Genomic DNA, 27,693 nt, shown 5'->3' with positions numbered 1-27,693 from the left:
CCAACTCTATGATTCTCTCAGGATATTGGTGGTCTCTACAGGAGTTGATGACTTGAGTCTCTTCATCTCCTGTCTTCCTCTCAGGTCGGCCAGGTCTTTCAGAATGTATAGGTGAGGGAGAGGCTGCCTCAGGTGGACTCTCTCAGACCACTGTTGATCTGTGCAGAAACACAGGATTCCCTGTAGTATCCATAACTACGGGGAAACATGGTTGCCCATATCTGTAACTGATGTTCATCAAGTGACTTCTGTGTCGGCACACATGGGACTGTATGTGTGCAGGCCTGCTGCGGAGAAGTTTCTGACAGTTTCTAGAATTTAAAATTAGTGCTCCCCCTCCCCTCATCAATGAGGAGTGGCTATTTTCCCACCTAAAGGGTCACGTGATGAAGGGGAGCAGACTTCCCTCAGTCCTCTTTCCATTGCCAAGGGGGGGGCAGGTTAAACTGAGGCCCACAGTGGGGAAGGAGGGAAGGGTGTATGCCTTCACAGAAGACACACAATGAATATCAGTTACAGGTAACTGTAACTATGTTTTCAACTTTGTGTCTTCTGTGAAGTCCCACATGGAAGAGTAGTGAGCTGCCTTACCAATGGAGGGGTGTGTGGATCAATTAATGGAACAGTGCTTGTAGTATTGCTTTCTCCACAGCCACATTTCTCCTGAAATCAACATTGATGGTGTAATGTTTGATGAATGTTGATGGAGAAGACCATGCAACTGCTCTGCAGATGTCTGAGATGTCAATGCTCCCTCAAAAGGCTGATGAAAAGCCTTGAGCCCTGGAAGAATGCACTTTCAGAGGCAGTGCACAATCTAGCTTTGCCATGACAGGAAGTCTCCATGGCAGCTGTGCCCATCTAGAAATGGTTTGTGCAGATGCAGTTTTCCCCTTGTTCAGACCCTCAAAACACAGAAAGAATTTTTTTTGGCTCTTTTGAAGCTATGTTTACACTCTAGATAAAACAATAAAAACCATCTAACATTTAAGGTGCACATGGCCTTCTCTGCTGTGGATTGCAGATCTGCGAAGAATATAAGGAGCACTATGTCTCTGCTCATGAAACTGAGAGACCACTTTAGGTGTGAATTCTAGACTGGCGTATAGCAGTACCTTGTCCTTTTGCACCCTGAGGGTGTGTCACATTTTAGGGCTCTCTGCTCTTCCACCCTGCATGCAGAAGTGATGGTGGCAAGGAATGCGGTCTTGTAAGATAGCACAGAAAAATCACATGAGGCCAATGATTTGAAAGGTTGCTGTATTAACTGAGACAAAACCAAATACAGGCTCCAAGCTGGTAAGGAAGCTTTAACTGGAGGATATAAACTGAATAATCCTTTGAGAAATCTCTTGCACAATGGGCTGGAAAAATCTGTCTCACTGCCAGTACCAACATGAAAGGCTGTTAAGGTGGCTAAATGTACTTTAATTGCAGAGGAGAATAGACCTTTATCAAGGAAAGAAAGGAGGTATTTGAAAATTTCTGCCAATGGACAGGAATTAATGACATCCACTACCTTCACCCTACAACATGCAAGGCTGTATATGCGCCCCCTGCAAAATTGTTTTTAATGGAATTTTAAGATGGGGTTGGACTATAAATGGAAATGGCTGTCCATCCCCAGACCAATTGCTTGTTCTTTGACCTGGTGGTCATCAGCCTCCTGGAGGGCATGCTGCTAGCCCCTATGGTCCCTGAACTCCACATGTACACTGATGCTTCCCTCCAGGGGTAGGGAGGGCATTGCAATCCACTTTCAGTTAATGGTTTATGGTCCTCAACTGAAACCAGACTCCATATTAACATTTTGGAAATGAGAGCAATTAGATATGCTCTTTTCTTTTGCAGGTCTGGCTCATCAGAAGATAGTACTGATATCCACCAACAATCTGGCCACCAAATTCGGTCTGAACAAATGGGGGCACAGGTTCCCCAAGGTTGTGCAGAAAGGCCACCCTCAGATTTCACCACCAGGCTCACCTGATGGCTATGCATTTTGGGACACACCCTTGCAGATCAAAGGAGCAGGAATCTTTACGCCTTCCTCAAATGGTCAATAGGCATCAAATAGCTCCTTGTTTTTAAAAATTGGGTCACTCCAATATCAACCTTTTGTATTTATACATGAATTTAAAAATGCCAAGTTTATTACTCCAGGGTATGAGATCATAAGAACTCTCTGGGAGATGCCTTTCTCCTCAATTGGTCACGGACAAACCTAATTCCAGTAGTTTCTGGATGTGAAGTACAAGTTTGAAGCCTGGTTACAGTAAATAGAAATACCCATTTCTAGATGGAATTGGCCCCTGGCTTCTAGGAGATAAGCTCTATGTCAGATGGAATCGAGTCTGGCCCCTTTAAATTCAATCCTCTATGTAGGAGAGAGGTTAGATTTCTCCCTGATAAGGACAGACAGCCACTCCAAAGTTACCACTGTCAATGAGATAAGCACTGCAAGTCCTTCCCTTGATGAAAGCTACTAATAACTAATCGTTGAAGTTAGGGTAACATGAACTACCCTTTAACCTGAGGAAAGCAATGATAGCTGAGAAGCATTCGGCAAAAACTCTCGGCACTGCTGCCAAACCATAAGGGAGCACTGTGTAATGGTATATACAATCAGCCAAGTGAAATTTCAGATAGTTCCTGTTATCCTTATTAACAGAAATGTGGAAGTACGCATCCCGTAGATCCAGGACAGTGAACCGTGAATCCTGATCTATAGCAGAGAATACATCCTCTAGGGCAGGGGTCCTCAAACTACGGCCCGTGGGCCAGATGTGGCCCGCTGAGGACGTTTATGCGGCCCGCCAGGTTATTGCAAAATCAGACCGGAAGTGACGTTCGACCTAAACTCGCGTTAGCAACGCACACTTCCGGCACTGGGCTGAGGCGGCGGAGACAGAGTGTGAGGTGATACCGAGGTGAGGTGAGTTCCCAGGCCGGGGTGTGTGGTGTGGGGAAGGGAGAGAGATGCAGAAGACGGAGAACTGACGGCCCGCGGCCTTGTACAGTAACGGCAGTCCGGCCCTCCAACAGTCTGAGGGACAGTGAACTGGCCCCCTATTTAAAAAGTTTGAGGACCCCTGCTCTAGGGTCAGATTCAAAATTTATGTATATGTAAGTGCCTATTGAGCTCTCTGAAGTCTAGAATGGGACGTAAGCCACCAGTTTTTTTCTTTACCAGGAAAACCTTTCGAACTGCACTTTTATCAAGGTCAATACTTCTTGTTGTGGCACAGGATTCAGTGCCGTGGATACAGAGACTGAGTGACGACAAACTGGCCTGGACAGAAATTCCAGACAATAACCACCATTTATTATCACCCAACTGTTTTTTGTTATGATGGATCAATGGTGTCCAAAAGAAGAAAGCTGATCAGTAAATCCTAGTCATTGTTGAGGTGTGCCCTTAGTGGGAGGGTCCTGGGATGTCCAAGTGGACTGACACTTTTGCCTGTACTGTCACTTCCTGGGCTGAAATTGAGGGCTGTACTGTGTACATTTGGTTGGAATTTATATTCTCTCCACCAAGAAGGCTGTTGGGAATAGTGGAGAAAGTACCATGGTTTAAATGTGGCAGGTTATTGATGAGTGATGCTCAGGGATTTCGTGATCGTGTTGTTCTTTCTTATCTTTTCTAAAACTTTGTCCGTCTGATCACAAAATATGCTTTTCCCTTTGAAGGGGAGTTCTTCAACTGAGGCTCTGGCATCCAAGGGGAGTGCTGAGACCCTTAGCCAGGCATGCCTATGGAGTGTGACTGCCGAGATCACAGAGTGAATACTGAGAAGCATTCAGCTCTTGCTTAGCTAATTTGATCCCCTCTGTCTGAGTGACAGTTGCCTAAGGACTTTTGTCTTCAGGCATAGTCTCAATGTATTATGTCATGTCTTGCCAGAGGTGCATGTGGTAATATGCCATTATGGCCTTAAAACTGGCAATCTGTAGACTTAGGGCAGCTGAGGTATACAATTTCCTTCTCAGTAGATCTAATTTGTGTTCCTCCTTATCCATGGGGCATGACCTAATACCTCCCTGATATCTGGAAGGGAAGACTTCAGCCACTAAGGAATTTGGAGTGGGATGGTGATATAGAAATCCACACTCAGTCTCTTGGACTTTGTAAAGATTTTCCACCTTCTTGGTGGAAAGTTGTACAGAGGCTGGCCTTGACCAAGCATTCTTAATAATGTCACAGATCCCTTTAACCACTGGCATGGCAATGGGATCAGGCTCAGATGCATAAAGTATGCCCATTACTAGGTCTTATTTTTGTTCCAGAGAGATGAAGGAGGTCTTGAGAGCTTTGACCATTTGCACTAGCTACTCTGAGCAGAATCAAAGATCTTCAGTGGGGGTCGACAGGACCTGGGTCCCCCACAGCCTCATCTAGTGAGAGAGGTAAGTTCCGAGTTGACATCAAAGAAGTGGTCTTTAGAGGTCTCAGGCTGTGCTAAGTGAGATGGAGACCCTGCAGAAGTGTTCCAGCTTTCTCTTGACTGAGATCTTGTGTGCAATCTATGGTGCTGCTGTGGAGACAGTTGTGATTGCCTTCAGGAGGGTTCACTGCACCCAAGGAAGTACAAACTACAAAGGTATTGCTTCCAAAATGAAGGAATCAGGTGTCTCACGGAGTGGCACTTGGAACTCTTGGATGTCTTGACGTTGAACCTGTGGAGATGGAACAAAGATTGATGATGTCATCAGAAGAATGGTGTTCCCCTTGCGGTGGTGAGAGAGATGGTGAAAGTTGCCTCCTCATTCTAGGGGCACCTTCCGGCATCGAGGGCTCTCAGAAGCAGGGAGGCTCTTGGCAGTGGAGGGAATGTGAGCAATGTTTGGCTGCCATTGTTCTTTGATGTGGTGACTGAGAGTCAAGTTCAAGGAGTTGATGGCGAGTGGTCCTCACAGCATTGGGATGGGGCCAAAGAGTCAAGATTGATTTCAAGAAGCACATTGATTTTGAGCCTTTGGAGTCAAAGCAGGAGGTAGAGGCTTAGTCTTATGAGGCTGATCAACCTTCGGCACTGAGCCCTTGGGGTTTTTGTTGTTGTTTTTTTGCCAGCGGCTCAGTTGCTACTTTGAGGCTCTGGGTCGGTAGTGTCAGATGGGGCCTCAAAGGGTCACTTGGGGCCAACTCACTCATAGAGATACTGGCCTGCTTTAGAAGGGAATCCTATTTTGGAAGCTTGAGGGATTTTCCCCAGAGAGCAGTTTCAACCTTAAGGCACAGTCTTGCTGGGCCTTAGGGGTAAATAGGGCAAAGGCTTTATAGGCGGCCAGATTATGGCCTTCACCTAGACAGAGTAGGCATTGAGGATAATCATCATCCATGGCCGTTTTAGTGCCCCAATCAAAAGCCATCTTGATGGTAACACAGAAAGGTAAGTCTGAGGAGAAATATCTCCCTCACAGTTGAAGGTTGTTGTGAAGTAAGAGTGAAGCTGTCATTCAACCTTCTCCCATGGCAACAGTAAAAGGACTGAGGGAAGTCTGCTCCCCTTCATCACATGATCCTTTAGGCAGGAAAACATCTACTCCACATTGATGAGGGAAGGGGGAGCACTGGATTTTAAATTCTAGAAGCTGCCAGAAACTTCCCCAAGGCATGCTTGTGCATGCTCAGTCCCGTGTGGGACTGCACAGAAGACACAAATATGAACATCAGGTCTCAGAGAAATAAAGTTATATTCTTTTTTTGTTTCTTCCTGTTTCCACCAGACACCAATTTTATTTTCTCCTTCTTGACCACATATGAAAACTACCAGACATTTTGCAAGAAAGAGATGCCATTCTAAACATCACTTTGGAAATGTCTTTTATTTATATGTCTTTTATTTATTTAAAATTGTTCCTACAGAACTCAAGGTAGCTTTCTTTCTATGGAGCTCAGGGTGGCTTATGGGATATTATACAAAATTGTGCCATTCTGTGTGTCTTTTTGGTTCATTTGCATATTTCTTTTCATCTAGCAGGCTCACAACAGAGCTGAGCAGACCAACCTGTTAGCTGACTAATGTAGTCCTCATTAATGTCAGTTATTATGGGCAATATTCCATCTAAGCTGTGGAGTCTTGTGAGCAAAAATTCTACTTCATGAGCTACCAACATCAAAGCTGTGAGCTGCTGCATAAATTTGTTTGCTCTGTGGCCATTTTTCCAGAGCTAAGACAAAAATGTGCGAGCTGGAATCTAAAAAATTGTGAGCTAGCTCACACTAATTCATCTTAGAGGGAACATTGGTTATGAGTATATCCCCAAAGATTCTTTGGCTTGACTGAAACAAAAGGCATGGGGCAGTATCTTATACAGGACCTCTGGACTTTAAAGTATCAAGAGTGTGGGAGCACAATGCCCCAAGAACTCTTGACCTCAGGATGTCAGAGTGAGGGGAAAGGCATATTTTCTCTATTTCCACCAAAAAGAAGAACTCTTTATCAAAGCAAAGAATTTATTAAAGACAGCCTTTTCCTGAAAACAGCCTGAATACTGTAGAAATGCACTGATCAACATTTCCTTTGAACCTTCAGAAGTACCTCATACCTTCTTGGCTCTTATACATGACTCTGGTTTCACAAGGTACCTAATCAGAAGATATTGTGATTTACTTAACAAATGCAGTTCCTGGGAACACTACAAACAGTGCAGGAAAGTCCATTAGGTTGTCCCTCTGATAACATCAGCTCATCCATGTCAGTCTTAACACCTACCCCAGCATGCATATTCTAATAGCCCTTTCCATAGAGGTTAGCTACTTTATCCTATCATAGTTCAAACTTTTCAGTCTATACCAATAAGGTCTCAGAGCCAGGGCTGCTACAATGAAGATTCAGCCCAAGGTCTACCAGTAACCATTCATCTCCAAAGTCCTGGTCCAATACCAGGAGAGATTTTGATATCAGACTAAGACAAGGTCAGGTCCTCAACAGAGGCTCCATGAGCCCTCTGATCTTTATAGATGGCTTCCATCCAGAGTCATCTGCCAATCAGCACAAACAATGCAGCTTTGGACCCTCCCTCTTCAGGACAGGACAGGTGAGATATGATTTCTCTTTCCTGCTCTGCTTCCCTCACTAATTTAACTACTTCTCCACTCCCCCTGTTAACTTTCCATCTATTATAGACCACTTGGTCTTCCTGTAGCTGGCCCCTTTACATTATGCCCTGCTCAGGGACTTTCTTCCCATTATCCTAAGTTCTGTTCTTGTTTATCTCACCACACCTTCTGATCTCCACCAGATCCCATTTTGTGCAGCCCATCTCCTGTCTCTGAGTAGTTTTGCTCTGGATTAGCCGAGCAAGAAGGACATAATTTGGATGCCTAGCATAAAAACACACATAAAGGTTGTACACAGTTGTCGGTTTTATTTGCTTCCCTTGATGCCAACTCTTGCCTTTTCTCCTTTCCATGCTGATTTCTTATTGCTCGTCTGTATTTTGCTAGGGCAATAAAGTTACTTGCTGGTTAAGCGCTCTGTTTTTTGCTCACCTTCCCTTGCCCAGAAATTGCTGTGTTAAAATGGATGAAAACTATTCCAATTTTTGATCCCTGGTCGTGTGCGTGGTCTGTTCACACATAGGAGACACTCCTGCATAATGGACCTTATACAATTAATGTAACTGCGACTGGGTTTTATTTTTCAAAATTTCACAAGTGAAATATGCACCTTAGGGACATTATAAGAAGGAAGGTTAAGACCTATGGAGAGACATCTAAACACCACCGTGGACCAGAATTTACACGAGGAGCAGCTTTTGTGGTCTTTCTCGCATGATGTTGCAGTGAGATTCCTACCTAAGGCAACTCTGCCCTCCTGTTCCAGACTGGTGAACGGGGAGGAGCTCCTACTACACAGTCTAGGGCTTTGCACGCAGGAGGCATAGGAAGAACCTTCAATGTAGCAGTTTCCACCCAACTTCAGACCTTCAAGTGGTGCTCGGAGGGACTGACAAGTGCAGGGACATGGCTGTGTCTCTATTCTTCTACGGAGAATTGACCTGGGCATGGCAGTTGCTAAGTGGCAGACATTACCAGCTGCAGTACCACGGCCTGTAGTATTTTGGCACATCAGTAAGTGATCTGGAAAATTTACCTTTTCAGGTCCCACATTCTCACTGCATTTCCAGCAGCTGCATAGAGAAAAGTTCCAGTTGGGTTTAGGGCTATCTGGTTTATCTGGTTTTCCCCAGCTGGAATGGTCACCGTCCTATTAGTACTTCCAGAGCAGGCATCACCGGGCATCACTTGGCCTGAAGACCTTCATTGGGCAGAACACAAAGCAAGAGGAACGTTAACCATTTCCTACAAGGACAAATCCCTCCGTGACCTCCAGTGTTCCTGCAAGCACATTTCATGCAATGGGAGCAGAGGACAAAGAGAATATGAGCAGGGAGATGTTGCTTTAAAAAGTGTGCACACACATTTAGAATGGACATTCCAATACATTTGTATAATAAACAATTATAAACATAAGCCTAGGCTCTCACAGCAAGCCCTTCGGGAACAAAGATATGGAGCAAAGGTGAAATGACCCCAACATATAACTTTTCTAATTAAGTACAGTCATCACTTGTGCTTGGGTTTAAAGGATTCCTCATGAAGATGAAGATATTGGATTTATATCCCGCCCTCCACTCCGAAGAGTCTCAGAGCGGCTCACAATCTCCTTTACCTTCCTCCCCCACGACAGACACCCTGTGAGGTAGATGAAGATATTGGATTTATATCCCGCCCTCCACTCCGAAGAGTCTCAGAACGGCTCCCAATCTCCTTTCCCTTCCTCCCCCACAACAGACACCCTGTGAGGTAGATGAAGATATTGGATTTATATCCCACCCTCCACTCCGAAGAGTCTCAGAGCGGCTCACAATCTACTTTACCTCCCCCCCCCCCACAACAGACACCCTGCGAGGTAGATGAAGATATTGGATTTATATCCCGCCCTCCACTCCGAAGAGTCTCAGAGTGGCTCACAATCTCCTTTACCTCCCCCCCCCCCACAACAGACACCCTGCGAGGTAGATGAAGATATTGGATTTATATCCCACCCTCCACTCCAAAGAGTCTCAGAGCGGCTCACAATCTCCTTTACCTTCCCCCCCCCCCCACAACAGACACCCTGTGAGGTAGATGAAGATATTGGATTTATATCCCGTCCTCCACTCCTAAGAGCCTCAGAGTGGCTCACAATCTCCTTTACCTTTCTCCTCCCCAACAACAGACACCCTGTGAGGTAGATGAAGATATTGGATTTATATCCTGCCCTCCACTCCGAAGAGTCTCAGAGCGGCTCACAATCTCCTTTACCTTCCTCCCCCACAACAGACACCCTGTGAGGTAGATGAAGATATTGGATTTATATCCCGCCCTGCACTCTGAAGAGTCTCAGAGCGGCTCACAATCTCCTTTACCTTCCCCCCCCCCCCGCACAACAGACACTCTGTGAGGTAGGTGGGGCTGAGAGGACTCTCACAGCAGCTGCCCTTTCAAGGACAACCTCTTCCAGAGCTGTGGCTGACCCAAGGCCATGCTAGCAGGTGCAAGTGGAGGAGTGGGGAATCAAACCCGGTTCTGCCAGATAAGAGTCCGCACACTTAATCACTACACCAAACAGGCTCTCATGCACCTTGCAACACTCTCAAATAGTCCCTAATAAAAGGCACATGCACCCCCTCCAGATCCTCAAAGGTTTTTTTTTTTCCCCCAAGTGTCCTTTCAAACTACTGCCAAAGACACAGACATTTTTGCTAGTGCAATTCGGTAGCAATATCCAGATATCTACTTACAATGAACCCAGTGCTGTGCTAAGATGGGGAAGAACATCGGAAACAGCTTTCCTGTAACTACTTTTCATCTCTCACTATATACTATTGAAATTTATTTAAACTATCCATCATAAATTAATATAGGATTCAAACGAACAGAAATGAGGTAGAAGAATTTTAGGCTAGAAATCTGACATTATATACGATTTCCTCGCCTCCTCTTTTTCCAAGTTCGAAGCTATCAGTAATATTTTTAAAAAGTTAAAATGTCTTTTAGAATTATAACTTACGTTAGTGTTCGGATACACTTGGCAGAATCTCGGATGTCCCACAGCTTAATATAAGACGTTGAGACTGTGAAGACCAGGCTGGTATAATTACAGTATTTTACAGAAACGACGTTATTTGGATGGCCACCCAAAGACATTATTTCCTGTCCAGTCACCAAATTCCATACTTTGCAAGTGCGATCTAAACACATACACATAAGAAAAAGGAAAATGAATAGTGCTGCGAAGTTAAACTCAATGCAGAGATAACTTTCAAGTTTGTGAAATGATCAAGAAGCATCACTGATCCGAGTAAGCCATTGATCCTTACAAGGGGCCAGTGATCCTTAACATGATCTCCATGGATGCCAGGGCACCTGCCAGTGCACTTCTTGGTGCCTATTTGATTCTCCAACAAAGGATCTTCCTTCCCAAAGTAAAGAGCCAGTTTTGGCTTTCCTCCACCTCATTAGTTCAGAAGAAGGAAGTGCTTCAGAAGAGCCCAAGAGGAGTCAGTCATCATCTTTGTGTCTGCAAGAAAAACCACTTGGAAACAGCTTTCTCCATCACAGGAGGAAAGCTGGCTTGGAACTTCCCAATATTTTGTGGTGCACGCCCATGGGAGCCTTTTTGTTCTCAGAATCCCTTAAGTGCCCACAGGCTTTTTAAAAATGTTGGGAACCCTGTAACAGATAGCATCAATCTGGTTTATATATATTATAGGTTATAATGGGTCTTTGTGGTTTCTCATCTCAGAAAACTCATCTATAGAGGAAAACTTTAGAAGCTGGTTGAGAGGAACAGTGTCTTCTGAAGAACAGCAGATTTGGGGTTTTTAAATTCCCAAGAGTGGTACATCCAGCTTTTTCGATATGTTCTGTAAAATTCAAAGCTTCTTGATTCACTTAAAGCCAATCTTACAAAACGGTACTTTCATCGGTGAGTTCAATGAGGAGGAGAAATTTCAAAAGCGAAGCGTTTCCTAAGAGCTACAAGTTGGTTGTACATGTTAGAAGCATTGATTTTAGTTGCAACAATTTCCCTTTCAGAAATCATAGCGACAGGGCAACGACTGAGAATGTGGGGAAGTTGCAAATCTGGTTTCAATCAACAGACCACAAAAAAAATCATCATTAAATTAGAACCCTGCTTAATAAGGACAATTTATAAAAAACCAAAAAATTAGAACCCTCATTCATGGAAGGTCTCTGTTTAGATCCCAAATACTCAAATAAGGCAATAAAAATGAACACCATGGACAGTTTAATATAAACTCCTCAGTGTCTTTTGGGGTTCAAGTTGGTTGTTACATATTCTTCACGCTTATGTACTATTTTTTTTAAAAAAAAAGTTGCCCCAGGGTTATCCAAGACCACAACAATCTACAAATTCATCATGTGTCACCCCATCTTGCTAGCTTAATATTTAACATTCAAAGAAAAATTATAGCTATGGAGCAAGTCAGCCACTCCTAGCAAAAGTCAATGATTACATTACCTGAAATGCTCCTGAATGGAAGAAGACTGATTAAATACGGCATTTAAAAATAAAATATTTCAAATGACAGTTTAAAATTCTGATGGCACAATAATATTTTCTTTAAAAAATAAGCTAAAAACTATCTGCCTTCCTGACTGAAGATTTTCAGTCACCTACAACGCCACCAGTTCTGTTGTGATCCCATCATGGTATGATTCTTGACTCTTACCAACAAGGAAGAATTGATTGAAGAAGTGGAAACAGTGTGCACCCTGGGCAGTAGTGATCATGTGATTTTGGAATTTACAGTCTTAGGGAAGGAAAAAGCAATATGTAGTCAGACTTACAGGTTGGACTTCAGAAAGGCAAACGTCGACAGACTTAGAACTATGCTGGGTAAAATCCCATGGTCAGAAATACTTAGGAAGTAGGGGGTCCAAGAGGGGTGGGAATTTCTTAAAAGCAAAATACTGAAAGCGCAATCACAGACGATTCCTATGAGAATTAAAAAATGAAAGAAGCCTAAAGAAGTTGAGGTGGTTCCATAAACAGCTCTCTAAAGACTTGAGAAATAAAAAAGACTCCTTTAGGAATTGGAAGGAGGGCCTATATTCAACCAAGGATGAATATAAACAAATCACCAGTGCTTGTAGAGAAAAAGTTAGGAAAGCTAAAGCTCAGTATGAGCTTAGGCTGGCCAAAGATGCTAAAAACAACAAAAAAGGGTTCTTTTCTTAATTCAGAGTAAAAAAAAGAGCAAGGACATGGTAGGCCCATTCCTGCGAGGGCAGGAAAGTGAAATTGTAATGGGTAATGAAGAGAGTGCGGAACTGCTCAATTCCTACTTTTCCTCAGTCTTCTCTTCTGAGGGAAACAGTGCTCAACATGGCGAAACAGAACATATAAGGAGGGTATGAAGTTCCAACCTAGGATCAGCATAGGAGTAGTACATAAACATCTAGTTTCTTTAAATGAAACTAAGTCCTCAGGGCCAGATGAACTGCATCCAAGGGTTCTAAAAGAGCTTGTGGATGTAATTTCTGAGCCTCTGGTTATTATTTTTGAGAATTCTTGGAGAACAGGAGAGGTGCTGGAAGATTGGAGGCGGGCAAATATTGTTCCTATCTTCAAGAAGGGGGAAAAAAGAGGATCTGGGTAACTACCGAACCGTCAGCTTGACGTCTATACCTGGAAAAGTTTTAGAACAAATCATTAGTCAGTCCTGGAACATTTAGAAAGAATGGATGTGATTATTAAGAGCCAGCATGGGTTTCTCAAGAACAAGTCATGTCAAACTAACCTGATCTCTTTTTTTGAGATCAGGGGAATGCTGTAGACATCATTTATCTTGATTTCAGTAAGGCTTTTGATAAGGTTCCAGTAAGGTTTTGATAAGGTTGTTGACAAGTTGGTAAAATCTGGTTTGGATTCTGTTACCATTAGGTGGATCTGTAACTGGTTGACAGATTGCACCCAAAGAGTGCTTGTGAATGGTTCCTCATCCTCTTGGGGAGGAGTGACAAATGGAGTGCCTCAAGGATCTGTCCTGGGACCTGTTTTGTTCAACATCTTTATAAACAATTTGGATGAAGGAATAGAGGGAATGCTTATTAAATTTGATGATGATACTAAATTGGGAGGGGTTGCAAATATAGTAGAAGACAGAAACAGGATACAGGATGACCTTGACAGGCTGGAAAACTGGGCTAAAACCAATAAAATGAATTTTAACAGAGATAAATGTAAAGTTCTGCATTTAGGTAGGAAAAATCCCATGCATAGTTATAGGATGGGAGAGACTTGTCTTAGCAGTAGTATGTGCGAAAAGGATCTAGGGATCTTAGTGGATCATATGTTGAACATGAGTCAACAGTGTGATGGGGTGGCTAAAAAGGCAAATGCAATTTTGGGCTGTATCAACAGAAATATAGTGTCCAGATCACGTGATGTGATGGTATTGCTTTACTCTGCTCTGGTAAGACCTCACCTGGAGTATTGTGTTCAGTTTTGGGCACCACATTTTAAGAAGGATATAGACAAGCTGAAATGGGTCCAGAGGAGGGTGATGAAGATGGTGAGGGGTCTGGAGACCAAGTCCAATGAGGAAAGGTTGAAGGAGCTGGGCATGTTTAGCCTGGAGAGGAGGCGGCTGAGAGGTGATATGATTACCATCTTCAAGTACTTGAAGGGCTGTCATATAGAGGATGGTGTGGAATTGTTTTTTGTGGCCCCAGAAGGTAGGACCAAAGCCAATTGGTTGAAATTAAATCCGAAGAGTTTCCAGCTGAACATTAGGAAGAACTTCCTGACCATTAGACCAGTTCCTCGGTGGAACAGGCTTCCTCGGGAGGTGGTGGGTTCTCCTTTCTTGGAGGCTTTTAAACAGAGGCTATAAGGCCATCTGACAGCAATGAGGATCCTGTAAATTTGGGGGGGGGGGGTATTTGTGAGTTTCCCGCATTGTACAGGGGATTGGACTAGATGACCCTGGAGGTCCCTTCCAACTCTTATGATTCTATATTCATAAACATTCAAATTGTTTAGTCTAAATGGACAAGTAATTAGAACCTTGATGAATACTGAAGGTTCTTTGAGGGATACGAGAAAGGACAGTGTAGCCAAGCTGTGCTGGCCCCATACAAAGAGACTGAGCACAGACTGGCAAAAAATCATAGAGTTGGAAGGGCCATCCAGGGTCATCTAGTCCAACCCCTGCACAATGCAGGAAATTCACAAATATTTTCCCCTAAATTCACAGGATCCGCCTTGCTGTCAGATGGCCATCTAGCATCTATTCAAAAACCTCTAGGGAAGGAGAGTCCACCACCTCCAGAGGAAGCCTGTTCCACTGTATACTGTTCCAATATATACCCATGGGTATATATTATAAAGAACAATATAACCTGGAACACTGAAAGCTTTTTAAAATTCATCTACAGCACGAGTGCTTGTGGTTAAAAAAACAGAAAATGTGGCACCTACGTAATTTTTGATCAGTGGGCATGAAATGTAGGTCTACAACTTGTACACACTAGAATTGTCGCAACTAGGGATGTGTGCTTGGTATAAACCGAGCCCCCCACATACCAGATTTCTTAGCTAATTATCAAGGGGGCTAAGTGATTTGACTATTCAAAACTGGTCAACCTGAAAACGCCCCAAAATATTCAGGATTTTTGGGGTCACCAGATAGCCACAGTTACAAGGCATTTAAAGGACTCGCAATCCATTTAAATGCCTTCAGCATTAACTCTCAGCAAGGCATTTAAAGTTTAAATGCTTTTGGAGTTCACTTGCTGTGGTTAAGAGTTGCGCTGCAGCTTGGAGAAGGCATTTAAAGGGACCGTATGTCTTTAAATGCCCCCCCATCCATTGAAAACAATGGAGGTTGGGGGCATCTTCTGGGGTCCACAGAAATGGACCCTCTGATCCAATCTTTTGGAAACTTGGGGGCGGGGGGTTGAGGACAAGCAGCAGCAGCTTTGCTGCAAATTTGGTCCTCTACCTTAAAAAAACCCCTCTGAAGCCCCAGATACCTCCAGATTTATGCTCCATTATAGCCTATGGGGACCACTGCTATTGAATATCAATATGGGATTTGGGGATATTGGGAAATACTGATAATTTTCAGGTTCAATATACCAAAACCCGAAAAATACTGATTTTTTTGTGAGTGCACATCTCTAGTAGCAACATAGATGGATTAAACTGACAGTTTTATAAAGACTTGATCTTACTATGTGTTGCCCATTTGACTACATCCATCTTAGATGCTGTGGCTTGCAGGTATTTCTGCTCTTCTTCTCCTTTGCCCTTCTTCATCCCTACTCTCACAGCTATTCTATTACTGCCTTCTATTTGTTTTTTTTTTACAAAATTTATCTGCCCTCATGAGAGCCATGAAAGCAGCTAATAGTTTAAAACATATACAATAAAAGCCTCAGTCAAAGGAGAAAATAGAGGCTTTGCTCTGTAGCTCTGCTGTGCGATTGAGCAAGCTTGGCAAAGCAAGCTGTGATGCAGAAGGAAGTAAGAGGGAGGGAGAAGGAAGCAGACAACAGCCAGTTGTTCGGGGGCCTGATAGGAGCCCTCCGGTGGCCTGATTTGGCCCCTGGGCCGCATGGTTGAGAACCCTACTATAGATGGTCCAGTCTTCAGAAGCCTCAGTAGACAAAGCTTTCATTTGGATTGCATGGTTCTCCTTCAGTAGCCCAGTTCATTGCCTTGGGAGAATTTAGAAAGTTACGTAAAACCAAAGAGAGATGTGGCATACCTTTTGATCCAGTGAAGAGGAGATCATCAGTTGAATCAACACAAAGCACAGCCTTAGTGTGACCTTCAGCAATATGGATACACTGAAGTGAGGAAGATCTGACACACTTTGAAGGAGGGAATGAGTTGATTATGCCTCTACGTAAAGAACAAAGGAATGGTGTATTAGTCTTAGCAGGACCTCTCCTCCACAGATGTTACTATTCCGTCCTTCAGTTTCCCTTGCAGCCTCGCATATTAAGGAGGGAAAGTATTACAGGGCAGATTTCATTGTAGTACAGATTCAGACCATCTCTGCCCTTGCAGTCAGGGTAAAATCCTCACAAAATATTGAAATATAATTTTTGACCATTTTAGGAACCACCGGATCTCACTGCTTTTATTGGGCTCCTTTAATCAACTTCAAAGGAATAATACTCCCTATCTGATACTAGACAGTGACCCAAACACAAACTGCTTGGTCGCCAAATTTCTGTCTAGTATATTTTCCTTTAGTAAATAATGCAATATTCTTTTTAGTCATTGTTCAAGATCATCTGATCATAGGAGCTCTGAAAAGGAAAGGAAAGAGAAGGAGGGTAATATGTTTGGCCTATTTGCTAGTGACAACGTTCTGTCACCCAGGCTCAGCAAAGCAGATTGCGGGCCACGTAAGATGGGTCTGAAGCCCCCCACCTTGTATCAGACATAACAATTCCTTAGCGTGCATTGCCTGATTACGATCAGGACTATAGCGCAGATCCAGAAGGGGCTTCATGACTGATCCAAAGTAACAGAATGACCTTTACGCATTTTCACAAGTGAATCACTGGGCTAGTGGCCACATAATGGGTTTGGAGTGCCACAGTTAGACATGAGTTGCTGATGGTGTTAGATTTGGATCACATGGGCAATGGAAAAGGGGCTCCAGGCTTCTCCCAGGACCATTTTCCTGACCTCAAACAGCACTGGGGGGAGCCTTATCGGCTCCACTGGGAAACCCATGTTATCCCGATAAATACTTGGCCCATGACCATATCAGGCTGGATGTAGGGTGGAGGGCTGAAGGCACTTCCTCAATGTGCACCGTAGTTCCAATCTATATTAAGCACTGCATGCAACAGCATGGAAATGACGTTACTTCCGGGTCATGTGGTCAGTGACACGGATACATCGCTGCATGGCAAATGAGCCTCCCTGCTGCTCCTGCTAAGTCCCTCCCATCCCCCACTGATTGCCCAGAGGGACCTGGCAACCCGACCCCAGACTCAACCCATGTATTCCATAATGTGTGAATTAATTTAAGGGACAGATTTGGATTTTTGAAATGCATATGGCAAGTGGAGAGGATGTAAAATTTGCAATTCAAAATTATTCTCTCTGTTGTGTATTTCTAACAAAGGGATTTATTAGGGTCTAACGGGTTCTGTTTAGTGTTGCTTAAAAATTGCAAAAGAAATTCCTAGTTGTATCTGACGAAGGGAGCTTGGACTCTTGAAAGCGTATGGCTTGGAAAATCTTGTTGGTCTGCTGAATCTGAATCCTGCTCTTCTACTCCAGACCAATACAGCTTCCCTCTGAAACGATCTTCATGGCCTGTGATAAAACATATACCGTTTTCGCACACAGCTTACCTCGCAGTCACAATCCTGTTCCCTCCGCAGCATCTGTCGGATTTCCCACCATCTGCACCAGAGTTACAGGAAGTGCCACAGGTTCTGCATAGCAAACATAAACTGGGTTTTAGCAGTTTACGTTTGCTACGCAAAAGCCGCGGCACTTCCTGTAACTCCGGCGCAGATGGTGGGAAATCCGACCGGACGCTGCGGAGGGAACAGGATTGTGACTGCGAGGTAAGCTGTGTGCGAAAACGGTAATACAACTTTGTAACATTTTCTAGATGCTGCTAAAGGATGTTCATTATGGGAACAGAATATATGATCAAATTCCACATCCTGAACTTAATATCTTGAAATAATCTTTAATAATGCATGGCAGTATGGAAGAACAGATGGATATGTCTATATTGGCACTGATTGATGATTTCCTCCTTTATGGACTAGACCAGTGCTTCCCAAAGTGGGTGATATTGCCCCCTGGGGGGTGCTGGAGCGATCCAGGGGGGTGGTAATAGCCTTGGATGCAATTGGGGGGCGGTGAATAAAAATAAGGGGGCGGTGGAAACAAATAGGGAGAAGACAAGTGAGTGGGAGGTGTCAAAAATCACGTTTCTGAGAGGGGCCCAGAATTTCTAATCAGTGTCTTCTGTAGGACCAGCACATGGGAGTAGGTGGGGTAGGTGACCGCCCAGGGTGCCACCCTGCCAGGGGGCAATGCTGGACACCCCCTTCCCATGTGGCATGATTGCACCAGCCAGCAGGCAAGCCAAGAGCCCCGGATGGTGCTGCTGTGCCACTGCCTTGCTTTGCAAGGCAAACGTTGCCTGCTCTGGGGCATTTGCCAAGAAGTACCCCATTTTACCACTATCTGCTGCTTTTGAGTTGAAAGAGGCTGGACGGCAGCACCTTCCCATTGTGCTAGTTCGAACTGAAGATTTCCAGGGGGGCACTGAGTATTTTTTTTTTTCTGAAAAGGGGACATTAGGCCAAATAAGTTTGGGAACGTCTGGACCAGACCATGCTGATTTAAAAGCTACCTCTAAACTAAGGAACAGCATAGCCTCTTAAAATGTTAATGATATTTTTCTTTCATTTCCCCCCAAAAAAACCTTTCCAAGTGTAAGAATAGTAAACATAGGATTCATAGTGAAATGGGTGTGGAGTTGGTAGGGAACATGGCGTCTTGTTGTGCTTTGATTCTATATTCACAACCACCAATCATGAAGATTAGAACTTTACTTCTCCTATACTCATGGTCACTCCTTTGCCAGTTTCATCTCAAATCTGAAAGGATTCTAAACTATTATGTCAGATAATCTACATCAGACTGAGCTGATGTCTCAGAGGTAAATTAAAAACTTGATATCTGAGCTGTGAAGTCACAGGAGATTCAGTTAGCATATAGTTCTATACTGAACATGTACAGTTCCATCAGGATCTATCTATGTTAAAAGTTGCTGTTCTTTATTACTGATTTGATAACCAGAGAGCATAAACTGCATATGAAATGAATATAGGAAGGTATGGCAAACATTTTCAAAATGAAAGGAAATAACAATAAGTGGGGGGAGGGGACAAAACCCTCTCACTCATACAAATTAAAAGTTTATATAGTTTGCAGCAAAAGTGTGTCACATCTTGAAGAAACCATAAAATGCTTAGGAAACAAATTAAGAGAGAAATTAGGAACCAAGCAAAAATTAAACCAAGCAAAATGGTTCCTTAGTTTTAATTCACTGTTTAATCAATTTGTACATTTGAGGGAGTGAAGTCCTCATGCAGCAATGTCATCAGCTCAGTATCCTGTAAAGAACTGTGTAGGTGAAAATCAATGCCTAAAACAGCATCTTCTTCAGGTTGCTCTTTCCTGTTCCTTAAGATCTCCTGATAAACCTGTAGCATTGCTTCTATCTTTTGCACAGGCAAAGTCTTCCAGGGTAAAGAGCAGGGCCCTTTCTATCATGGCAAGGAACTTTCTGCCCCAAGAGGTTCATCTGTCACTATCCACATCAGTTTCCATCAAAAGGAAAAGAGAGCAGGATGGGGTAGTGAATTTAGGGTGCCAAATCTCCATTCTGCCATAGAAGTTCCCTAGGTGATCCTCGGCCAATCACTCTCTTTTAAGTCTACCTTCCTGATAGATTTGTAGTCAGTATAAAATGGAAGAAAGGCAGAATAAAAATGTACTAAACAATGTTTATTATTATTTTAAACATTTTTACCCCATCTTATCTCCTCAGAACTCCAGAATAATAAAGTCTGCTGAAGGAGGCCTTTCCTGGCTTTTCTTTTATTTAAATACAATATATTTTTATTAACCTATAATTCAAAACTACAATTATATTTATAATACAATATATCTAGGAGACTTAAGGAAATATACTTTTTGAGCATTAATATATAATCAAAATATCTTAAACAAATATCATAATATTTAGTTCAGTAACGCTGTAATACATCTATAATATTTGGTATCTCAGTCTGTACATGCAAATATTCTAATATCGGTAACCAAATTGCTATAAAGTCAGATTGATTTTCCATATTAGTTGTTGGTTTCATTTGATCGTTCAGTTTAGCCATATGAATTCCAAATGCTTTCATACCAGAGGTTGATTGTTAATGTTTTTTCATTTTTCCAATTACTCGCTATTACTGATCTAGCTGCAAATATTTTTGCAAATTCTGTATTTGAGTTTTGGTGAGATTTATGGGTAACAATTTTGATTTTGATTTATGGATAATCCAGAAACCTCACCAAAATCTCCAAGAATCTTTTTTAACTTTTGCAACGATTGGTATGGATCCAAAAGAAACAATAATATATAATCTGCGAACATAGTAAGCTGGTTTTCTTTCTCTCCCATTTTAACACCTTTTATATCATTTGAAGTTCTAATAATAGATGCTAGGGGTTCTATCGCTATTGCAAATAGCAATGGGGAGAGCGGGCATCCTTGTCTTGTGCCTCTTTTTAAATTAAATGGTGAGGAATAAAAATTATTTATTTTCAGGGTTGCCTGTGGATTTTCATATAATGCAGAAATATTTAAAAAATATGTACCAAAACCCACTTTATAATAGCAAAGTTTTTAAATATGATATACCAACAGAGTCGAATGCTTTTTCTGTATCTAAAGAAAACAACATAAGTGGCTTTTTAGTTTTTTCAATTAGTTTCAGAATATTTAATACTTTATGTGTATTATCTATTAGCTCTCTATTAGGCATGAAGCCTACCTCATCTGGCTTGATATACTCTGTTAAAATGTATTTAGCCTTCTAGCTAAAATTGAAGTAATTTTTTAAAAATCTACATTCAACAGAGATATTGGACGATATGAGAATGGTAAAGTTAAATCTCTATCGGGTTTTGGTATTATAGCTATTTCAGCTTGTTTCCATGACATAGGCATTACCCCTTTTTCTCTAATGTAGTTGCATAAATTTAAAAGAGCGTCTACCAAAAGCTGCACAAAAACTTTAAAAAATTCTGTAGTGTATCCATCTGGACCCGGGGCTTTATTTGTTTTTAATTGTTTAATAGAATAGATAATTTCTTGTTTTGTAATTTGGCTATCCATATACTTTTGATGTTCTTGTTTCAATTGGATATGAAAATTATTATGGAGATAATTCTCTAATTTTGTTTGGTCATTCTGATGAATTGAGTATAAATTTGTATAAAAGTCTAAGAATGTTTGTATTATTTTCTGGTTATTTGAATGTAGTTTACCATTCTTATCTTTAATTAAATGAATTGTTCTATCACGGCATTTATCCTTGGCTTTTTTTGCAGTAATATTTCTAATTTACAACACTCTTTTAGCAATTTTTTAAATATTTTTTTACTGCATGTAATTTTGTGTTTCTGCTCTAAATCTTTTAAGTTATTTAATAATTCTTGTTTTATCTGCATTTTCTGTTTTTTAAGGAATGAAGATATAGATATTAAATGCCCTCTCAAGACTGGCTTCAGTGCATCCCAAGTAACCACTGGATTTGTCACTTCCAAAGTATTTTCAAAAAAATATTGTTTTATATGCTTTTCTATTTCTGATTTTGTATTCTCATTAGCTAATAAAGAGTTATTCAAAGTCCAATGATATGGTGGTGATGTTTTTTTCATTTTTTTAAAATAACACATTCAACCCATGAATGGTCAGTCCATAATTTGTCCCCAATTTGAGTTGAAATAATCCTTTCCATTATTCTTGTTGATACCAATATGTAATCTATACATTGTGCCTGCTGGAATAAAAGGTATAATTTCTCTCCTGTGGATGAGACTCTCTCCAGGCATCTAAATACTGATATTCCTTGATTAATGCATCTAGTTTTGCTAAATGTTTTGTCTTTTTGAGATGTATCTGTTAGTTTTAGTTTAATCTAGGTTGAGATCAATTATATAATTCAAATCTCCTCCTAGAATAACATCTCCTTCTTTGAATTGGTCTAATTTTTGAAAAATTTCCTTAAAAAATGAATTTTTCCTTATTCGGTGCATAAATTGAACCAATTGTTGTTAACTTATTTTCTAATTGGCCTTTTATAAAAATACATCTCCCTTGGGGGTGTTTCATAGTATCAATTAAATTAAACCTTACATTTCTAGAGAGTAATATTGCCACTCCTCGGGACTTTGACGTTCCTGAGGCTTGAAATTGTTGTTGAAACCATGAATTCTTAAAAATTAAATTAACAGAATTTTTTAAATGAGTCTCTTGTAGCAATAAACAGGTTTCAATTTGTGTAGGTTAGTAGACACACTTTAACTTTTAACATTATTCAAACCTCGTACATTCTGAGAAAGAATTTTTAATTTTTGAACCATTCTTAAAACACTTTATATTAAAGATATGCAATTGAACAATAAATTACCTATATTATTTTTTTATAAACAAAAATATCCTAATAATAAAATACCTTACCAGTAACACTATATTCTTATTCTATATTTTTATTTATAATCTAATAATTTGATTCCTTAGTCTCCTATAGTTCTATTCTAATACCTTTTACTTTATAACACTATTTCCCTATACTATTCCAACTTCTAATGATCAAATTTACTATTCTAATACCTTACCTATTAACTAATATAAATTTCTAATTTTTATTATCTCTAATTCTATTAAAACTAATTATTAAAATATCTTGTTAAAAATTAACTAAACTATTACTATAGCTATGTAAGTTTTATATGTTGTAAGCCGCCCTGAGCCACTCCGGTGGGAAAAGCAGGATATAAATCAAAATATAAATAAATAAATAAATATTCCTATATTTAGAACTACTAAACCCCAATGGCTCCTGCAAAAGAAAAAGCAGGCAAGTAAAAGTACCTATTATTTTTACTACCAAAAATAGGATACAAACACAAATATGAGGAATTTTTTCTTTTTGTTAACCAAAATCTAGGTTAGTCTCCCTCAGAAACCGGCTGCAATATTAAAGCATACATAAGTACTTATATTATAGTCTTTTTTTCTCTTGTTTTGTTCTGTACCATGAATAGTGTTACCCTGTATTCAGTTTTCATGCTTATCTCATTTATAAACAATATAAGGAGAAAAGAAAGAAAAATAGAGGGGTTTTTCCCCCCACTGGATTGTTGTTCTAGGAGATGATAAACAGGAATCCTGTGGTTCTTATTCTTTGGGGGAGAAGATTGAGTAACAGCTTCCTTTTGGTGATCTTCTTAGCCATTTCCGATGGTTCTTTGAGCTCCAGTTTTTTTAAAAAGTTTCAGTCCTGACTCTATATCAGTTGCTTGAAGTCTTCTTCCATTGTGAATCACCTGTAGGGTTGCTGGACCAGACCATTTATATTTTTGCTGTACTGCTTGCAGTTGTTGCAATATGGGTTTTAAGTCACGTCTTTTATTAATTGCTTCAGAGGGCAAATCCAGAAAAACTTCAATTTTAATTTTCTTGTATTGAAAGGCACCTTTTTGCTTTGCTGTTTGAAGTATTTTTGTTTTGACTTTGCAGTCCATAAACATTACCACTATGTTTCGCGGACCTTTCCTTTTTGCATTGAAAGGAGAGCCCAAACGGTACACTTTTGTTACTACAGGCACTACTTCGTCTTCTAGATTCAGTTCCTTTGCCAACCAATTGGCCATAAAGATTTGTAATTCCTGCATTTCGGACTCTTTTTCTGGGAAACCTCTGATTATTTCAGATTATTTTGTCTGATTTCTGTTTCTAAGGTAAGAATTTTAAGAGCAGTAGAGTCATTTTCCTTTTGCAGAATTTGATTTTCTTCCTGAACAGTTTCTGTCAGCGTCATAGCCATGTCTGCAGTTTTTTTTAACTTCTGTTAGTGTCATTTTTATTTCAGTTAACTGCGACTGCATTGGCTCCAGCATAGTTTTTAATCTGTTGTAGTAAACTATTTTCGAGTTCGGATAAGCCTGTTTTAGTAAGGGAAGCATTTTGTTCTTGAGTCTCCTGAGTCTCCATTTCCCCCTTCGCCATTTTAGCGTTGCCGTGGCTTCCTCCCTCCACCTCCGTCGGCAGCATTTTTGTAAAATAATAGCTTACCAGGGGTGATTGTTTTTCTGGCTTCTTTTGAGTAGGTACTGTCTCTTTTTATTTTATTTCCCATCCGTTGAAAGAAATCGCTATTTTGGTGTATTTGCTCACTGGGATCTGGGAGAGCTAAAGCTTTAGGTGTCCACATTCTCTTCCGGGACGCCACGCCCCCCCCTCCTGGCTTTTCATAGACACACACATGATATTTATATCCTGCTTTTCAACATAAAGATCGATGATACAGTGGAGCAACTATTTTAGACATTAGTGCAGTAGATTTCTGCTGGTGATATTGTGGTTTGAGTGTTTTTCAGTTGTGGTTTTCATGATCAATTTTATTGCACTGTCTGATTCTTATGTTAAATGCTGTAATTAGTCTACTTTGGTGGTGGAAAGTACCATCAAGTTATAACTAACGAATGGCGACCCCATAGTTTTTTCAAGGCAAAAGATGAACAGAAGTCATTCTGCATAGTGACCCTGGACCTTCCCATCAAAGTACTAATCAAGGCCAGCCATGTTTAGCTTCCAAGAACTGAAGAGATTGAGCCTAGTCTGGGCCCTCTAGGTCAGGGCCTTGGGTACCCCAATGGGTTGAAAAGCTGTCTTGACAAATGACTGAACACTATTTCCTCATAAGAGGGAAGGACAGAAAGCTAGTGATTGTGTGTGTGTGTGTGCAATATCTCCCTCTGCAGATTTTCACAGGGGGGATATTTCACACATAGGAATCTGAGGCTATAAACTTGCCCTGTAGGCACATCACTTTCACAGAATTGAAAGCATTGCTGAGTACTTACCTAACTGATGTTAGAAGAGCAAAAATGACTTTAGATGTCATTTATTTAGCAGAAGTATTGCATCTGTGATACAGTAAGAGGAGTTAAGCAACAGAAGTTAAGAATGGAGAACACTCAGGTTTTCAAAAGTTGAAGTCGCAGGCAAGAAAATTAAAGCCGCATTCCAAATATCAATTAGAAATGGTATTGCTTTACACAGGATCTTCAATTGTAGATAAATTGTAATCCCCATCTCTTTTAAAACATGTTCCAGATATGAAACAAGCTTGCAAAGACACTGGCTGAAAGTGTGATGGAGGGGTAGATTGACTGCACTCTTCAGAAACCAAGTATTATTATCAGCAATGAAGACATAGCAAAAAGCACATGAAATAAATCCTGGGAGAGGGCAAAGTTTTGGAAGGTACAGGCTGATAAACTGATTTAGAATAAGGGCAGGGGGACATATCCTCAAAATGCTGGCGAGTCAGTCAAGCAAACTATGCTAACACTTGCCTTAATTAGGAATTCAAATGTACACGTGGGGTATTCCACTAGTCCAAAGAGAAGGAGAAGATTTATACACCCTGAGAAAAGCACACATGGGTTTACTTTCTCAGTATAAACAGGGCCGCTGTTGCAGACAGGGGAGTTCACCTATGCATATCAAAGTCCCCACAACAGAAATATACAGTTTAATATGGCTGATTCTATATATCAAAAGGCACAACCTGACCACGGGGTAATAGAAACAGAACTATCTCATGTCTGTCAGTCACATGCTCAGCCGAAAGGTATCTTTTTAACATTCTCTGTTATCTTATGAAAAAGAAGTTATTGTTGTCCACTGTTTAAGAAATAAATCAAAAATGGTGGGATTATTGGAAATTGCTAGCTTCTGGAGTTACTCAGTTCAACTATCAGAAGAGTTATTCTGTTCTACAGTGAACAAACAACCAGTAGAAAACACTGACTTTTGTCGCACATTTCAAGTAGATTTTTAGATACATCTACAAAATAATCTGGAGAAACAGTATCAACCAATCAACTCTAAGATAGATGTTTGGCAAGATTTTTAAAGTTTAAAAACTGGATGTGCTTAATTAAAAAAAAAACAACAACTAGGGACTTCCTGTTTCAGCGATCCAAAATAGAGAGCGACCCAGGCTAGCTCCTGAGGGTTGCTCTCTAATTGGGCAGCGGAGGAGTCCCCCATCTTGGGGGACTCAAGTCTGGGACCCTGGATAGGTCCGAGCAGGTGGGCGGAGGGGGAACATCAGTGGCAGCTGTATCCCGACCCCATCATCGCTGTAAGCCTCGCTGTCCCGATTGCCATTTTTTAAAAATAGCCATTTTTTAAAATGGCATCAGGGATGAACACTAGAACACTAGACTTTTCTTTCTTTATCTTTCCAACTTTCAACGCTGCATGACTTGAGTGAGCTTTGATATTCGATTGGCTGATTGTAAGTCTTTTCTTTCACTTTTTGAGGCTGAAAGATCCGAGTAGAGCGGTGACGGAAGCGAGCTTAAAGGAGGAAAGGGAGTGGGAATCACCTGGCTCTCTTTTCCTCCTTACCAAGGCTTCCAAAAGACTCCTTGCCTAAATCTTTACTTGCTTATAATTTCGCTCTGGATTTATTCTTTAGCTCACACTAATGTCAACTTTAAGAAGATTTCTTATTTGTATAAAACTGAGTTTCCAGAAAGTTTATGCCATTGAACTGCAGAGGATTGGCAGGCTAACAGTGAGCACATTTGGTTGTGAAGATTATTAGCTGCGTTGGGGAATGTTAGATGCGAAGCCAGAGAGACACTTGAAGTTTACTATCAGAGGGATGGAAGAGGCATATTCTGAGTAAAACTTTGCTCGTCCTAAATACTCAGGAAAATTATTGGAGAAGATGGAGGGAAGATTTATTTGTTGAATAAAACTTTGCTGGTCTTAAATACACAGGAAAAGCGCTGTGAGTAGTGGATTACAAGAAAGAGTTATTTTAGGAAAAATTAAAGTACTTTCTTGTTTTGCCTAGCTTTTTGGGGATTACAAAATCTTTGTTGGAATATGTGGGGGGGTTGTTTTCTTTTGTTTCTTTTTTTGCTCTATCTGGTGATGGAATTTAAAGATTTTGAAGTCTCCCTAATATATGGCTGGATTATAATTACAATTTTTCCTTTTTTGAACTTGATTGCTGGTATTTGCTTTTTTGCCTTCTTTTTCTTTTTGTGGTTGGTTCATAAACACATGGTTGGATATAATAACCTTCTGATCTTTCTGAGTGGATTCTGAGAGGAGTGTGTGCAACTGGGCTTGGCTACCCTGGATTACTACCTATTAACTTATACGTTGGATTGTTTGGTTGAATTTCTCTAAGATTAGATCTGATAGAATTACTGAATTTGACTTGAGGGCATAATATAAAACACTGCTACTGTGTGTTTGCTTTGGTGGTATACTGTGGTACTGGGAATATCTAAGGGGATGTTATAGTAAACTGACATTGTTGAGTATACTTCTAATCATTAAAGTTGTTGAAATAAGTGGAAGCTACTGTTCCTAAACAAATTAACATTTTGTCAAAATATTGACATTATTGATATTATCTGGGACAACTGATCGAAATAGGAACACTTTGTTCCATAATAATTTTGGGAAGTGTAAATATTTAAAGTTCTTAAGTTAAGGTGGAAATATAATAGAGGGAGCCAATAATAAAATGGCAACTGGGTTCAAGGAGGCACCAAAAAAACCAGACAATCGAAAGGGAAGAGCAACAACCCTGTTGTCCAGCCTTACACTTGGTCCAGCGAGGCTTGCAGTCACAACAATGCAGGCAGATATGAAAGAAATGCAAAACACTCTCATAAGAACATAAGAGAAGCCATGTTGGATCAGGCCAATGGCCAATCCAGTCCAACATTCTGTGTCACACAGTGGCCAATATACACACACACACTGTGGCTAACAGCCACTGATGGATCTCTA

The 27,693-nt window shown here is 40.9% G+C and overlaps 1 protein-coding gene across 16 annotated transcripts in view; it reads right to left on the bottom strand.

Annotated features, from left to right (window-relative positions):
* KIF21A (kinesin family member 21A) overlaps positions 1-27,693 on the bottom strand; it is a 188,248-nt gene that overhangs the window by 7,409 nt on the left and 153,146 nt on the right. For all 16 annotated transcript variants that reach the window (XM_060244745.1, XM_060244751.1, XM_060244757.1 and 13 more), the window contains 3 exons: positions 15,793-15,929; positions 10,062-10,242; positions 8,100-8,264 (listed from right to left, as the gene is read on the bottom strand). In XM_060244745.1, the coding sequence (XP_060100728.1) occupies positions 8,100-8,264; positions 10,062-10,242; positions 15,793-15,929 (483 nt within the window). The remainder of the gene's footprint in view (positions 1-8,099; positions 8,265-10,061; positions 10,243-15,792; positions 15,930-27,693) is intronic.

Source organism: Heteronotia binoei, chromosome 8 (assembly GCF_032191835.1).
Source record: "Heteronotia binoei isolate CCM8104 ecotype False Entrance Well chromosome 8, APGP_CSIRO_Hbin_v1, whole genome shotgun sequence".
In the NCBI taxonomy this organism is placed as follows: Eukaryota; Metazoa; Chordata; class Lepidosauria; order Squamata; family Gekkonidae; genus Heteronotia; species Heteronotia binoei.
This window is presented reverse-complemented; position numbering and strand designations above follow the sequence as displayed.